Source organism: Condylura cristata, unplaced genomic scaffold, assembly GCF_000260355.1.
Source record: "Condylura cristata isolate star-nosed mole 26May11 unplaced genomic scaffold, ConCri1.0 scaffold00002, whole genome shotgun sequence".
Lineage (NCBI taxonomy): Eukaryota > Metazoa > Chordata > Mammalia > Eulipotyphla > Talpidae > Condylura > Condylura cristata.
This window is the reverse complement of record NW_004567103.1, coordinates 67,236,270-67,253,188: the sequence shown is the minus strand read 5'-3', so window position 1 is coordinate 67,253,188 and position 16,919 is coordinate 67,236,270. Positions and strand designations below refer to the sequence as shown.

Sequence of the window (16,919 nt, the reverse complement as noted above, 5' to 3'; positions counted from 1 at the left end):
TCAGGAAGATTCCTATTACAACAAATATAGACAGATAAGTAAATAGTGTTGATTTTTCTTTTTCTCTTTCTCCATATTTTTCATAAATATTATATCCAGCTAATCTAATTCACTTGGCAGGTGAAGGTGAACAGAAGAATATTATCTTCCCCTGTGAATGTTGTGGGTGAGGCTAGGGGCTAGGACTGAGCACTAGTCTAATAAGATCAAATCAATGTGTTTGATATTCAGCTTGGTGTGCTGTTCTGCTAGTTCTACTAATTTGACTCTGACTTCATTCACAGAGGCTTCTGTTCACAAAAATAAAAATGATGTTTATTGGTAGTGGTGTGGGGGGTTTGGATTAATAGGGTGATAATGTCATAGTAACAGCATGAGTGAAAAGAACATCAACATGAGTGAAAAGAACATCAACATAAAGATACTTATATGGGAAATTCATTGCTATATAAGAAAGACTGTCTCTTACAGCTATTAGGAGTACAGTTGTATTGCTGATGAACTTTGAAATACTCTGGAATTCATCACATTGTCCACAAGCAGAGGCCCCCTTGATGAAAACAACTACAAACCAGTTACCTCCTTCTTCAGGAATTAGAGAAGTGAGGATCTTTTTCTCTTTTGTATCTTAATGTGTAATAGGAAGCACACTCCACCAAGAGATTTTCATTGAAAAAGATATATGTAGAATAAATTAATACTCTTATATTTTAACAGGACAGCACTGTAATATGCAAAAATCTACACATTCTGATACCTCTGTGGAAATGCTGAATTCCACCTGCCAAGGCACCGGAGCTGTACAAATGAGAATCAAACATGCCAACAGCCACCACGACAGACTGAGCCAAAGTAAATCCATGATCCTCACCGATGTTGGGAAGGTCACTGAACCCGTAAGTCAAATACCCCAAATGCCCTAAGTTCCCAGATACAGGATTTTGTTAACAAAAAAGTTAATTAGCCTTGTTTTATTTGTTTTCCTAATGTGCATGAGAAAACTGTTTTTGTAATGCATTTTATCTTGCCTACTTATAGTCATAATAATATCCCCAGTTGCAAGAGAAGAGCTGGACTTAATCCAGAGTGATAAAGTGGATTTGGAGCTAGACCGAAGAGCACCTTTGACTCATTTTAAGGGCCTCCACTATCATGCTTCAGTGTCATAAAAATAATGAGGTTATGCTAGCATGTGGTGTTTGTACTTCCAAATACAGTATATCACTTTGAAAAGCCAGAGGCTAAAATTAGCTAAGAGTGAACAGAGGAAAAAAAAAAAAAGTGAAAATCTCTTCCTTAAAAATTCCCAACAATATTTGCTATCGAAAAACACAATTTGATTTGGAATGAGCTTAATGATTCTAATGGTGTGGCAATTTAAGGTTTGGAGAGGAAGCCATTTTGTCTCGATAATGTGTCATTAGGAAGATTTGAAATAAAATAGTTAGAGATGAACTCTACTGCCAATTGTGTCCCTGCCCCTGCACGCATCCTGAGCCACTAAACACACTGATTGTGATGAGTCTCTTCTGGTTAATTTTCTTCCATAATGGTGGTAACTTGCAGCTGAGGCCATAGGATGTTACAAAATTATTTATGCAATGTTAGCCACTCTTTTGGACCCCAGATCTATTTTGTTCCTCACAGTGAGACCAGGAGTGAGAATGGGTTAGCTGGGGACAGCCTGTGAGTTCCAGTCACCCTGCAGAAATAAGTGAGCTATTAATTGAGTGTTCTGTTAATATGGTAGGGGTCTATGAAATATTCAGCTCCCTAACTGAGTTATTAAATGAGATAAACTTGCTGACTAGAATGTTACTGCTTTTATTTATTTCCCATTTTTCACTTGAAATTCAAGTGCAAAATTAGCCCACAATAATTTCAGGAGCTTGAGAAGTACATGCTTTTAATTATTTTTCGTTAGGTGTTATAGGCAAATTTAGTGTGAGGAAGTCAGCAATTATATTTTGTGGATAAGAAAGATAAGGTACCAAGAGATGCAGTTTTCTTTATTTACTTTCTCATTTTACATTATTGTCTGTTGGGAGGCATAGCACTACCAGCCTGACTTTGCTTTTAAACCAGTTAAAATGTTTCTCAACTATGAACTTGAGACTGTGGCTAGAGTAAATTATTAGAATCTCTATAATGTATTATCAGTTAGAACTGTACCTTTGAAAAAGTTTAAAAGTTAAGTATATTTAATGATGCCTAACATATTTTATTGGCTGTGTTTAACAAAAGGCACTATGCCGCAGTTGTTTTTGACAAGCATGAAAACATCACAGCATGAGACTGCAAAAGGAATTATGGAGAGAAATTACAAGTGATCCATCTCTCAATGAATTATCCACCTCAATAGCCCGCAGAACTCAGCTACCAATTAACACCTACTTTATTACATGTTGGGATGTACTTAATAACTTTCATGTGTTTATGCACTATTACCTTGACTGATGCCTCTTGTACAATTAGGCATAATTGGCATATCAATATGCAAAAGTTAAAAGGATTAACCCTCTTAAAACTAATGAGCATTTCTGTATCCAGCTGCTAAATGAGACAAAATTAGCATTTTTCACTTTTGGGCAGGATTTTATCATGCCGTTTCTCATTGTTGATATTACCTTGTTACATAACTTTAGTTTAGGGGGTTATATGCTGGACTGCTAGAGAATAAGAGTTTTCCAAAGTTAAATTAGCTATAATTATCCCAGCTTTTGTTTCCGCATTCTTAGCCTGGGCAATATGTATTCCTCGATAAGGAACAAAAATAAAAGTTACTTTTGGTTATGTGTGCTCAGTGCATAATTATATAAAAGGGGTATTTTAGTGAGGATATGTCATTTCACCGAGAAAAGTTGGCTCAGAGATACAGCATTGAAAGCTTGCCATGGCACTAATTTTCTTTCTGTCTCAGTTCTTTTCATCTCTTTTTCCATGCACAATTTTCTGACTAGATACTGACAGAATGTAAAGTATTTTGGCATATTTATTCAAACAAGCCTGTTAAAGATATCTGCTCAAGCTAAACTAAGAACTTGATATTTTAGAAGTTGGAGGTTGGGGTGAGGTCAAAAGGGGGAGATTTTGAACTTAAGAGAAGTGGGAAGAGATCGGTACTAAAAATATGTGCTCTTGTTCACATGTAATATGGCTCGTTGTCACAGAGATATGTACATTGGATCTGCACAGAAAGAAAATTATTTTTTTTACTCAGAACTCCCAAATGCACTGCATGCATGTTATGCATCCATTTAAAATGAATGATATCTACATATCATGTACATATGCATATATCTTATTTTACCAACTTAATTACTATACAGATCAAATATGAATTATTGGAATAAATATATTAGCATAAGGATCTGATGTCTGATTTAACATTACAAAGTGATAATCACTAGGGTCAAATCAAGTATATACTTTCATCATTAATTTATAATTCCATTTTTATTTTGTTCCATTCAAACAATGACTGTGGTTTCAAAACAAAATATAAAAAATTTCCTAAGTCATAAGAACCTATTGTTCTATGTCTCTTAAGGTGAAGAGTTCTTTGAAATGCCAATATAAATATTTATTTGATCCCAAGCTATTCAATCACAGGTGAATTTTACTTGTTAAATTCAAAGTTTTGATTACCTTACTGACTCCGGGAAACATTTCAGTAGAGCAGGTATCAACTCTCCATTAGTATTTTATTGGTTGTGTGCATCGTTTTCTTTAAACACCATGTAATCATTTTTATGTGGTTAATAGAATCAATGTATCTTCAAAATTCTAAGAGCTCATCCTGCTACCTGGGGAAAAAATTGGTGGAGTAGGAACTATGGATACGGAGGACATAGCAAGAAAATTGCCTGTCTGTAAGTGAGATATGGAAAACTCTGCTTGGTGGGGAAGGAACCCTTTTTGGTCTCAATGATTTGTTGTTTCATCTTGAGCACCAGAGTGAGACTTCTTAAAGGTAGACTGTTCACCCGAATGTGCTAAACACAGAAGCAGACAGCTTAGTGAATGTAAATGGGGGCAGGTGGAGTGTGCCTCTGTACAGGCTGCAAAGGCTGATGTGCAATCCACCAAAGAGCTAATGCAAAAGGTTTAATGTGACTTTGATGTTATTTATAAGAGGCATGCTCTAGCTTACTGGACAGTTTAGAATTGATATTAATGAAGAGTTTAAATAGCCCAAGTCGGAAAACTGCAGACATAGGATTTGCTGGCAGGATCGGCCTCTGCATTTAATGCTGGTGTCTGAAACAGCAACATGTATGCATATTCGCCATTTCCATTTTGTAAAACCCTGCAGAAGTGCTTTACTTCATTCATGGCCATCATGGGCAGGGAATAGCTTTTTATTAGTGTTCAGATAAAGACTTAAGTCGAGCCATTTCTAAATGTTAACATACAAGACTCCTTTTGCTCCCGTTAACAGGCTGGACTCGCTTGTTTTTCTTTTTAATATAAGGAGAGGAAACAATTTTCTTTTGTTTCTTAGTTCTGTGCTTATAGGATACTTGCCAAAGTTGTGGCTAGCCAGAGAGGCAGACATAAAATTGCTACTAAAAATATAAACCTTCTGTTTAGCAGAGTTTTTGAGAAATATTATGAGACTGTAGGACTTGTCCATGTTTACTTCAAATCAAGCTTATAGTTAGATTTGAGGCTTTGTTTGTATAAATTGTCCTGAAGTGGATCCTGATATTTAATTAAAATGACACTAAATCACATTGAATTGATAAGACTTGGCATCTCAAACAAAGGTAATTGCCCGTATTGGTTTTGTGCAAAAATAGCACTGCTTGGAAAATGTGCAGCCAACACAGACTGTCAACTCCATTTATAGATCAATATGTGAAAACCATTGATCAGGCAGCATGTATAACAGTAACACTTTGCATTTATTTGTTGTTTTTATACCACATTAAGACTTACAGGATTATAGGCTTCCTAAATATTTTGACTATCTCATAAATATATGATCTGTTGCATGTTAATTAAATGAGAGTCTGCATCCATTTCTAAAATTGTTTTTAGTTTGATGATTTCCTTTTATTGCTGTGGATCGCATGATCTGAAAATGGATTAGTTTCCTCCTGCATAAAGATTATTAAAGCTTATTTTAATGTGCCCTATTTAGTGTACAATGTGACTGCCTTTTTGCTTTGAAAAATATAGATACAGACAATTATTTTTCTTAGCAAGTGAATGATCTTTTTTATTATTAATGCATTAGGGCATTCTCAGTGCTCAGGGTAGAATTATTTTCTGATATATTTTGCACAACATGTAGATAACAGTTTTTCTTGATTTTTCTGATAGGATTTGTTTACTTTCTTTTTATCAAGTTCTGTAGCACAGGCATCTGATCAAAAACTATGTAAAAGTAAACTGATCATCTCAATTAAATTCTAGACACTCACATATAATTTTAATTCTATTTATTTTTTGTTCAAATAGCAGTCTTATGAACTGTCCTCATACACTGCATTTTGCAGCTGAATCTTTCTTATCTCATCAATGTAAGGACAGTGTTTTGTTCCTAATCTTTATTGGACTATTGTGGATGACATTTGTAAGCCATTTTGGTTTATAAGGAAAAGCTGGAGGACAGTGGAGTTGAAACTCTCTATAGATCTAAGCCTCAGATATGACTACACAATAATGTGTCTTCCACTGCAATTTTCTTTGCCACTGAGAGGTCAATTTTGTTGAGAAATCTTTTTATATCCTCTATATACAGTAGGAGTGCTGCTTTCAAGACACTACTTTGCTTTATATACCACATTCAAACAATAATAAAACAAACAAGATTTCACAAGCAGGAAAAAGAAAAAGAAATCCAAGGGTCACCTAAGGTAACTAATCTGTTCAGCAGATTAAAAGTTTACTAGCTAGATTTTTGATTTTTACACTATATGCCCTGGAGGGACAGGGGGGTGGGGTTGGGGGGAAAAAAAAAAAAAACAGCAATTTCTTTCCTTCCCATGTTATCTCATGCTGTGAAATCTTTAACTCTGTTTACCAAGCACCAGTTGGACTTGTCAAAAGGTTCAGAAAGTTTACAATGACATGTAAAGACTGTACTTCAAAGAATGATCCAGGGTCCCTGAACTCACATACTTGACTGGTAGTTTCCATTTTAACCTGAGCATAGCTAAATTTGTTTATAATCTCCTACTGATTGAACATGGCGCTGAATGTACATGAGATACATTTTTTTAAAAGTTAGTCCTCTGATTACTAATTTGAATCCAAAACTCTAACCTTGTTAGCATCTGGACTTATTTCCATAATAACAACCCCTTCAGAACCTACAAAGTAATGAATAATTGACAACAAATGAAATGTTTTGATAGTTGTCGGCACAAAGCATGTTTAATGTTTTGTGTTGCTTCCTAGCTAATTATGTAGATGACACATTTGTCAGACCTTGACTGCCATTAGAAACGTGTTTCCAGAGGGGAGAAAAACAGGCTATTCATAGAGTAATTAACTAGAATGCTCAATGACCTGTGAGAGATTCAAATCGCTGCCAGTTCAGACATTGTTTTGTTACAGAAGCAGAGGGGTAATTAAAATTCCAAATTACAGTCCTATGATGGAGCATTTGTTTGTTGACAGTATACTCTTACTCTAGTTTGTTAATTCTTTTTTAAATTGCTTCTAATCCATTTTATAGCTTTAGGAGTTCCGTCTTTGAATTTACTGACAACTAATATTATGGCAAATTGTACTTCACTGGCGTGCTGCATGCTGCAGTTTCAAGGGAGCAGAAGGTGGGTGGGATAAAATAGCTCCTTTCTAACATGACATATCAAGTGCTGTCAGTAGCAATGCCACTAACTGCACCATCCGCTAAGTACTGCCTTTCAATTCTGCATTAGTAGAAAATACAGTGATGAAAAGGAGAGCAACAATGAACATCTGAAAAAGGAGAAAGAAACCTGATCTTTGACCAGAAATGATGATGATAAGGTCTCTAGCATAAAGGAGAAAAAGTGAGTGTCTAACTTGATTCAGGAAGTGTGTTGAGTTCAATGCAAAAGACTCAGCAGTCTGTAGGAAACTGCCCACAGAGCTCTCGAAAAGGACGTTTTGCAGTAGAGCCTTCTCTCTCAATGTGCAGGATCTGGGTATCACCCATGAAAAACTTCAAGTATTACTGGCGCAGTTTACAGATCTGGAAGGCGAACACTAAAAAATTCAGTACAAGTGAAATGTTTAGTTAGGTTGCTGAAAGTGAGAATATAGTTTTATTAAAAGGACCTGACAGAAGTCACACGGTGTTTGATACAGGCGAGCTGACAGAGGCATCCAGTGTGCGTTGATTATCCCGAAGTCACTGTCAGCCAGGATTGATTTTCACTTTCTCTGTTTATGTAACGGTTCCTGTAATACAGCTGACCCCGAATCATGTTACCTTGTCATTTCTCTGCATGGATCAAGAAGAGATGAGCTGAAAATAGCTAGGCACTGACCTTGAACTTGCCAGAAAAGTGAGAAGTGACAGTGGGGTTTTTCTGTAGTTCACGTACAGAGATTAAGGCAAACTGTTCCTCTGTTGAGTTCACCGTAGCAGCACAAGGGGGCAGAACAGTACTAGAGATTACAGGTAAAATAGCTTCCACACCAGTGGAAGTGTCAAGTCTCTGAAATAGTGAGTTAGAGCCAGAGGTCTCATTTTTACATCTTAGTGTAGACATAAAGGAGAATTACTGATGAATCAAAATCTCAGGTCCCCTGATGTTCATAATCAGTAATCTAAAGTGTACACTCTAATTAAAAAAAGGTTCCCTAATACTCCATGTGGCAGCAACTGTGCTTCTACACTAAATTATTTGCAGCATCCCTTATTTAATCCAGACTAATGCTATGTCTATGGAAACAGAGTTGATATTACTGAGCGAGGTTTGTGGCAAATATCAAAGATGATTTGTGTCATTTTAAGTGCAATTTTATCAGAAGAAAATGGAAACAGTCTTTTTATACTTATGACATATCAAATGCCCCCAAATTAAAATTGGACAGTGTTGCATGATGATGTGCATGCATGAGGACGTAAAATGCAAGCTGGAAAATGATGTCTGCCATATGATTTGTCTATATGTTGTGCATTTTTCCATTTTAGTTCTTGCCTCAGTTTTCAAAAGTGGCTTCTAATAGATCATCATTATGACCTTGATTAATCAAAAACACAGTATGTTACACATTGTCATTTACTTATGGTATTTAGTTAAGCTAAATCTTTATTACTAATTTCTCACAAATGGCATTCAAACTTACAGACTGAGGCAGAGAACAAAAGCAGGTTGAAAAATAAAAGAACAAACACTGACTGGATTATTCCCCAGGTTGTAAATGCCTTATATAATGTCAAAATAGCATCTTTACATGTGATAATACAATGGCATTGCAAACCTCCCATTAACAATATCCTTTTCCATGTATAGCAGATTCTTTCTATGTACACACACACAGACATCTCAAACAAACATATATTTCATATATAGAATTCTATATAGGTATAAAGATATGCAAAGTGATATGTTCATATTTACATATTTGAACTTATTTTATATTCCAGAAAAATTAACTACATAAATATATTCTCAAGGCAAAATATCAAGATGGCTTTCATATTCTTCTGCTGATACAAGTCAGGACAAACTGATACTATTAAGGTCTGAGAAAATTTTAAGTAGAATTTCAGTATGTTTCAAGAATGGATTAAAAAAGATAATTCTGTGGTCAAGAATGCAGTTGAGACATTCAAAATACTTGTGTCATCACAGAAGTCTACAACACCTACTTTTTGGGCATGGAGAAGAAAATAGCATTGTGTTTCAAGTATGTAAGTCTGATATGTTAGAAAGATTTGATGTTTCAGGGGGCAGGAACTATGTATCTGTTAGGAGGGACAAGTGGTGGTGAATGCAAGGAAACATGGTATGTCTGTAATTGACATGTTTGATGGCATTCCTCAGAAGAGTAGTATTCCTATGGATTAGCCCCTGTTTCTGTCTTCAAGACAGAAAGGTGTTGGCTGCTGAAACACTTCCCCAGACTTGCTTTTTCCCTTCCTTCAATGTGTAAGGCTTTTAGAATGGGGCTCCCATCCCTGATGTGTTTAGATTTGGTTTATTGTTACCATCTGTTTAATTGCCCTCCCAGGTTTGTGTTGGGAAGCATGAAAGTATTTTATCCAGCGTTTCAATTCCTATGTTCCTAAAGAGACGTGGGTAAAGTACATGTCAGTTTTCAAAGTGCATATTAAAACCTGGTAAGCAGAGCATCTCCAAACAATATCAAGTCAGGAATAGGCATTATTTTTGTTTTACATTAATGATTGTTGTAAGTAATGAGGGAATGTACAGCAATGTGGTGTTTTCTCCCCAAAATGATGTTTTCTTTACATGCCATCCCCTAAGCTTCTCCTTTGAGGTGTGGATTCTTATGATTCCTATTTACTTCCAATGCACTGGCTATAAGTTGATATAGAAATAATAGACTTGAGTAGCAACAAGATCCATGGTTGTACTTTTGTATACTCAGAAAATGCTGGTAATATCTTTGGGAGAATGTGACAAAACCCAGACAAAATTCAGTTACTTTATTCTTTCTCCTCTCGCTCTGCCTCATTGTAATTATATATCTCTTTTTCTTCCTGAGGAGCACTAGCATAATGCTTTTGTGGCGGTAGTCACCACTGTGTGTTGCATTCTCCATGTGCAAATGCCTTTGGTAGCAAAAATTATGCTGGCAGATACAGACCTCTCACCCATTTGTGTCTAAGTCGTTTTATCTACCAGCATTGGATGAAAAAAAAAAAAAAAAATATATATATATATATATATATATATATAAAATGAAAGAAAACCAAAGTCAGGTATTAAGTATGAAAATGTTTTAGCTGTCTGACTCTGCAAACCAAACCAAGAGGAAATAAATCAACTGATTTTACTTCCTAAATCAAACAAAGCCAAATGGCTACTAATGTTTCACTTTTATTTATCCCTTAGGAGGTGATTTCAATAAGTGAACATTTTCCCCCTGAGATTCCAAGATGATATTAGATTAAGAATGTGTTTGAAAATGTTCAGAAATAGTAGTCTTGTTTTTATGTGAGTGCCCTTCCACACTATCTTAAACATAAACGACCAAAGTACCATTTTCTTTTTATCTCTTCCTTAAGAAACCAGTGCTGTTCTTGCCTGATGCTCTTTTTTATCATTCTGTGAAAAAGAGAAATAGTGATGACATTAACTTTCTCCCACTCCTTCTTTGGCATGGACCTGCCTTCTTGCCCATAGGGTAATAAGGAAGAGTCTTTGTATTTCCAATGAGAAGGGATGTGTGTCTCCTTGCATTGAATTGTCTTAGATCATATCATGTAGCACAAAGTGACCCAATATAGGAAGACAGGAAAACAAAGTGACCATTTTGTTTGCTCAAATATAAATGCCAACATCAAAATATAGAGGCAAATCCTAGAGGCCCACTGCCAGATCACAGCAGTTGTATAGCAAGAGCTGATATTCTTCACTTATATAAAATGTAGTCAAGACGTAGTGTACAGTAAGCAGTGAAAAGTTAATGAACAAAAACTGAGCTCACATTAGACAAACTGAGTATACTACTAATATTTTTAAAATCCATAACATAGTAAACCTAACTGATACTTAGTAATGTATCACACGTTACGCCTTTACCATTGATTGTTGCCTGACAAAGGCAACCTCTCATGGCAACTTCATTTTTCACCATGAATTATTGACAGTGTTAATGCTAATGATCACATAGCAGGGAAGAAGTTTACATTCCTGGATGTGCTTTTAATATCATAGTTTTTTTTTTTTTTCTTAAGAAAAACATTCCTTTTTGTCTTAAATATACTAATGAATTAATTTTTTTTCACACAGATTATTAATGTGACATTCTTAATTCTCATCTACACACATTTTGAGTAATAAAGTTCTATATTCAATGGATCCTTTTAATCACCATTTTTATACTGCTATCCTCTAAATTAACAAAAATCGTAAAATACATTACTTGAATGTTGTATTTTGAGGTTCCTGCATTAGTAATTCCCTATTCACTGAGTAGTCATCCTCTCTACCCTGCCTCTACTTGTGTCCCCATCAGGGCCGCCAGGTAGCAAGTGGATGCACAGGTGTTCATTCATTCACTAGTGCATTTTATTACCCACCAACAGGCATTTAGGTACCTACTCTTATGTCTGAAAAGATTTCTGTACTATGAGGAGTAATATTCCAATTCTTATTCCAGGATAGCACAGGTTCAGCCAGTTTGCTTCCTAGGCATTATCATCATCACCAGTACCCACTCACTCTCAACACTCTTATTAGCATCATATACCTTCCATTTGGTCATAAATATTCATAAGGTGTTTAAAATTGGATTGAGAAATAAGACACCTTCACTATCTTTCCAAAGCATGTATTTTGGTGGGTTGTCAATTTCAAGAGTTGTTTTTTTTTGAAATTAAGGGCCATATGACTTTAAACTTCTTCAAAGATTCTTTTTTGTACACTGACCTACTTTCTATCTCTTGTCTCCTTTAGTATATACAAATCATTAAAGTACTTTCCTTGGTAACAAGTCAAAATATAAATATTCTTATTTGATTAAATTTAGAATGACTATTAAGCTCCCACTTCCTGGTTAGTGAAAATATGATAAAGTTTTAATTGGAATTGAAATAATTTTATGAATAACATTAAAAATTTTAGTATGTTTACTTGATTTTTATGACTGTGATGCTTTCAACCTGGATATTAAACACAAATCAAATTTAGTATTTTACAGAACATTCAAAATGTTTACCCAGTTCTTGATTTAAAAATATATACATATTGTTATCTGAGCTGTCAGTGTCTGGGTCTGGCTGAACATGTATTTCTGTCCAAGTATCTATGATTTGTGGGGTTTTGTGATATTAATTGTGGAAAAGATGATCTAATGTATAAACCTACCTAAAAAGCCCCAACCATTAATGAAATATTTATCTATACAAGAAGATTATGTTCAGATGGCAGCTTGAGTTATCTTGAAGCTTAAAGCTCCATTCAGATTTAAAAACAAAGAAAGAAAGAAAATTAACCTTTTGGTGAGTCATTTCTTTAAAGTGTATATGCAAACTGAGGCTAAAATATAGTATCATCCAAAAATGTAAATTAAGTAGTCAGTTTAAAAAATTACAGATTTCATTCTGTCAAAGACATAGTACTTCTTAATTTTTCCTGACTACTTGATCATGCACTAAGTATGCTCTATGGATATTTTACAATTCCTTATTCTCTTATATGTGCATAATTGTTCAATGGTTTTGCTATGAGAATGGACAAAGACATTTTGATTTGATTCTGGATTCATCAAAGACAACCTTTCTGCAATTTTTGGCTGTAAATCTGAGCTTCCCTTCATTCATTTTGTCCCTTCTAACTGAGTCCCCCATTTCCAGCTTGACTGCTTGGCTGAAACAAGGTTGTAAGAGCCAAGTTTCCAAATGTCACTAACATACAGAAAATCCTGATAATTTCCTTTCACCTATGCTTCAAGTAACTTTTTAAGATAATGTTGACTTCATATATATATTTACATGGCACACTGAAGCTAATTGGGTATAAAATACGTAATTCAAACAAGTGACTAACTCAGTTTTGACACAGATATTGTTTTGATTGGCTGGTGTTTTTAAGTTTTTGAAGTGAAAGCCTTTTGCTGGCATTGTGGTGTCTTTCATTAATTATTGTACTAACTTGACCTTTAAGACTCTTAGTTTGTAATCTTGCTTATTTCATTGACTGGCTATTCAGAGGTGAGACATAATGTGACAAGTCAGAGATGACAATTGTTAGTTGTAAATTTGGGAATTCAGAAGATGACAATTGTTAGTCATAAATTTGGAAATGTGGTTCCTACCACATTTCACTGATAGTGTAAAAACAGTCTGTTATATAGCTAAATATGAATTTTCTTTTCAGATTTTCTCATTTGCTTTTAAATTCAATTTTAGACTCCTACATTATTATAAATTAGCAAACATATTGCCGCCTTTTAGACAACACTGAAAAAAATAAATTATCTATGGAAATAGTATTCTCTTGTCACCAAGTTATAAGTAGTCTGTTTATTCTGTATTATCTAAGATTTAACTTTTGTGGGTTTAAATAGTTCTAAAAACTTGATTAGAAACTACTTTATATTTCAATGAAACAATTCACCTCCGAATTTTATAAAAATGAATCATCCCAGGCCTTTTAAAATGAGAAATGCTATTTACCAGTTCACAACATTATATTTCAATCAATTTAGATTTGATTATTCATCTTATTACTTATTGATGTTACTTTTTTACTAATTAAACTTAATTTGAGGACCTTGATATTTTGTTAGAATTTGCATTTCTTTTTTAATTAGCATATAACAGCTCACACACAAAAGTGATCTCCACAGTTTCAGTTCAGATTTTTATGTGAGCTGAAAATGTGTTTTTATGCCTTTACCAAATCAAAAGCTTGATGTGCCTTTATGAAAAAGGATAGGTTCACATGAAGAAAACTTGAAACAAAGACCTAAAGGTTTTTATCAGATGTGTGTTTAATGTGAATGAAGGATTAGGAAAAACACAAGATGACCATTGATCTGAAACACACAGCCAACCAGGGAGAGGGTAGACCCAACAGAGGGGCCAAAGGAGGAGGGAAGAACACAAGGGACTATGGTGATATATCAAACACCCAAATAGAGAACAATAATATAAGGAAATAAAATTTTAAAAACAAAAAAAAACCCTAAAATTGAAAAAAAAAACACAAAAAACAAAAAACAACAACAATAAAAAACAAGGTGTGTTTTATTTGGCCCAAATAGAGCTCTTCTTTCTTTTTAATTTTAAAGATTTATTTATTTATGCATACAAACTGGGGTATAGTCCAGCATTGCAGGTGTGGCGAGAGAATTCACCAGAGACAGAGTAGGGAGCAGAACAGGCCAACTGACAAAAGTATGCGGCTGAGGGGTGCAGAGGCCAATCAGGGGAGATCTGCCGTGCCATGTGAATCACCTCCAGAACAGGGATCGAACTTATGTTGAAGTGGCTTTAGCTTCTTAGTGCTGCGCTTTAATCTGCGCGCCACCAGGGAGGGCCCTAATTGAGCTTTTTTCACATGTGTTTTATTCACATTAAAAATACATATATAGTACAAAAACAAAACAACAACAACAAAAAAAGACTAGTGTCACAATGCTGATTCTTCAAAGAAGAAATAATTAACAGCTACAGGTCAGGAGCCTTCTATCTAAATGAGTGAAGTGCCTTCTAGTTCACTGAGTTGAACCAGGCCCCCTCACTAGGTCAGATCACCTACCTGATATTTGAGTTGGTGCTGCCAACTTTTAGCATATATTTTCCAAACCTCTTTATAAGCCACTAAGAACCAAAAGAGATTGAATTGTCATTTAGATAATTGCAAAATGAATGTCTCCTTTGGGTACATCTTTTCCAAGTTGCCTTTCCCAAAAGGAATACATTTTAAAATGGGAAAAAATAGTTCTTTTGTATATTCAGGTGGTTATTTATATAAATGAAACTTTGAAAAACTATATTCTTTGCTGATTCCCAGAGACACTAACTAGTATCCCTGAGGCACACAAATCTCCAAGTACAAATCAAAGATTCAGTCACAGGGAGATGCGCAAACCTGTCCTGGAAGTGGCCCCTCCAGGTTCATCTGAGCTGTCAGTAGCAAGCGTCATAAAAGATTCTGATGGCCTTGTGCTTTGCTTGTGAGTTTAATACATGTTCAGCATTTTGACCAGTAACATTTGAGTGTAGCCAGGATTAGAATTATTTTTAGGCAATATAAATCAAACATAAATCATCTCCTAAGTAAATCTGTTATAGTTTGTCCTCAAAGTGCTGTGCTTCTACATAGGTACAAGTTGGAGTCTAGAGATTATGAACATGAAATAGTTTTGGACAGACCTGGCTCTTACTATGTTACTTTGAGCATATTTCTTCAGAGTTTAGGCCTCCTTTTCCACATATTTTAAACAAATATGAAAATATCAGTTACCAATAGACTATTAAAGGTTAAGGGAGAGGATGTATATGAAGTGTCAAGTGTTACACATGGACACAGAAAAATATTTAAAAGTTGTAGAAATTTACTATTGTGTTCAAGCTCCCCATTAGTAGAAAGTCTTTTTGGCGGACTTTGTTCTATAGCTTTAATCTGCCTTTTACACCCCTCTGCCAATTGACAATCACATTTTAATCCCCACTTTTACTCAACATATTCTTGATTTACTTCAACTTATTATCTTAGACAAGTCTTATCTGAGATCTGATACTATTCCTGCAATAGTGCTACTCTCTTCTGTCTTTAACCAGGACTTACATTTAGCTCTTGCAATTATATAAGTGTTTATCATTAGGGAGAATTTACTGTGCACTTGGCACTGTGGTACATGCTCTAACAGAGAAGATTTGATTAAATCCTCACAGCAACAAATAAATTATAGAACTTACATGTGACTCCAAGGAAGCCTGAAACCAAAGCCGAAACTTTGGCCATGTCCTGGGCCACAGTCTATGTAATAGAACCTGAACCCTGAAACCCAACCTTATGTAGGGCCTGTGGAGATATCCTGTCATGTTCAACCTGGCTCCTAGAACAGGTCAGAAGCAGATGTGTATTCTCTCTTATGTCAATTAAAATTCTATTCTTAACTCTATCTCCTACCTAGTATTTTATCTGACTGACCTTTCCCTGATCTGAACTCTTATGGCAATTATTTATTTGATTAATTATGTGATTTTATTATACACATTTTTAGTATATTTCTGGTTTATTTTCCTTTTATTATTTAGCTTCGATTATTAATGCTCGACTTTTTTCAATATTTTCTTTCTCTTACTAAAGTGACAGAACCTACAAATCATACATTATACCTAATTTCAACAAAATCTGGTTTTAAATACTTTTTTTCCCCTTAGTTTAAAGACTTTAAAGGATTGAAAATATGCAGGATACTACTGCCTTATAATGTCTCTTAATTTCTGAGTAAAATATCTCTGAAGATACAGGGACAAAACACATAAACTTCGGGGGAAATAGAATCTAGAGATATAAGGATTAAAGTCTTGGAGTGAGAGGACCTCCCACTAGTCTACCTAGTGAACAGTGAAATCTCTGTTACCTCCATTGAGGCTAAAACCACAAGCTCAACTGCCTATCTTGTAATTTAGAAATTATGGTATATGCACCACTGAAAATTAGGTAAAAATGTCTCTGCTGCATAGCCAGGATTCAGTTGCTGTTTATTCTTCACCTTCATTCTTCAGTGTATCTACTTACACTGAAACTCCCAGAAAGCAACACAGTAGATAGAGTGGAAGGGATTGGCATTGGACTAGGGCATTTTTGGAATGTAACCACTAATATACTGCTAAAGATAAAGCTGACATTACCATAAGCACAAGTAAAAGGGCTTGAATTTGGGATTGAATATATATGTGTGTGTGTGTATGCATGTACATATTTAAATATGCATTAAGTACATAGTACAAATAAATGTATGTATAGGTGTGTGTGTGTGTGTACGCATGCATCTGCATGTATATATATCTAGTCCATTGCACTGAGTTCACTGCATTAGAGAACAAAGCAGGGGAAGCTGGAGATGAACCCATCTGTATCAAACAAAACTAGAATAGATATTTTTATTGACTGAACTTTTTTTTTTTTTTTTAAGATTTACTTATTTGTGCATACAGAACTGGGGTGGGTACAGGCCAGAGGCTCAGGGGCTGCGAGAGGCTTCACCAGAGACAGAGTGGGGAGCAGAACAGGCAGATCGGCAAAGTACACTGCTGAGAGGAG

The 16,919-nt window shown here is 35.0% G+C and overlaps 1 protein-coding gene across 1 annotated transcript in view; it reads left to right on the top strand.

Annotated features, from left to right (window-relative positions):
* The first annotated feature begins 731 nt into the window (after positions 1-731).
* The window catches only part of ARHGAP15 (Rho GTPase activating protein 15), a 591,597-nt gene continuing 575,409 nt past the window's right edge, over positions 732-16,919 (top strand). The window contains exon 1 of the mRNA XM_004674681.2: positions 732-896. Coding sequence (XP_004674738.2) covers positions 732-896 — 165 coding nt within the window. The remainder of the gene's footprint in view (positions 897-16,919) is intronic.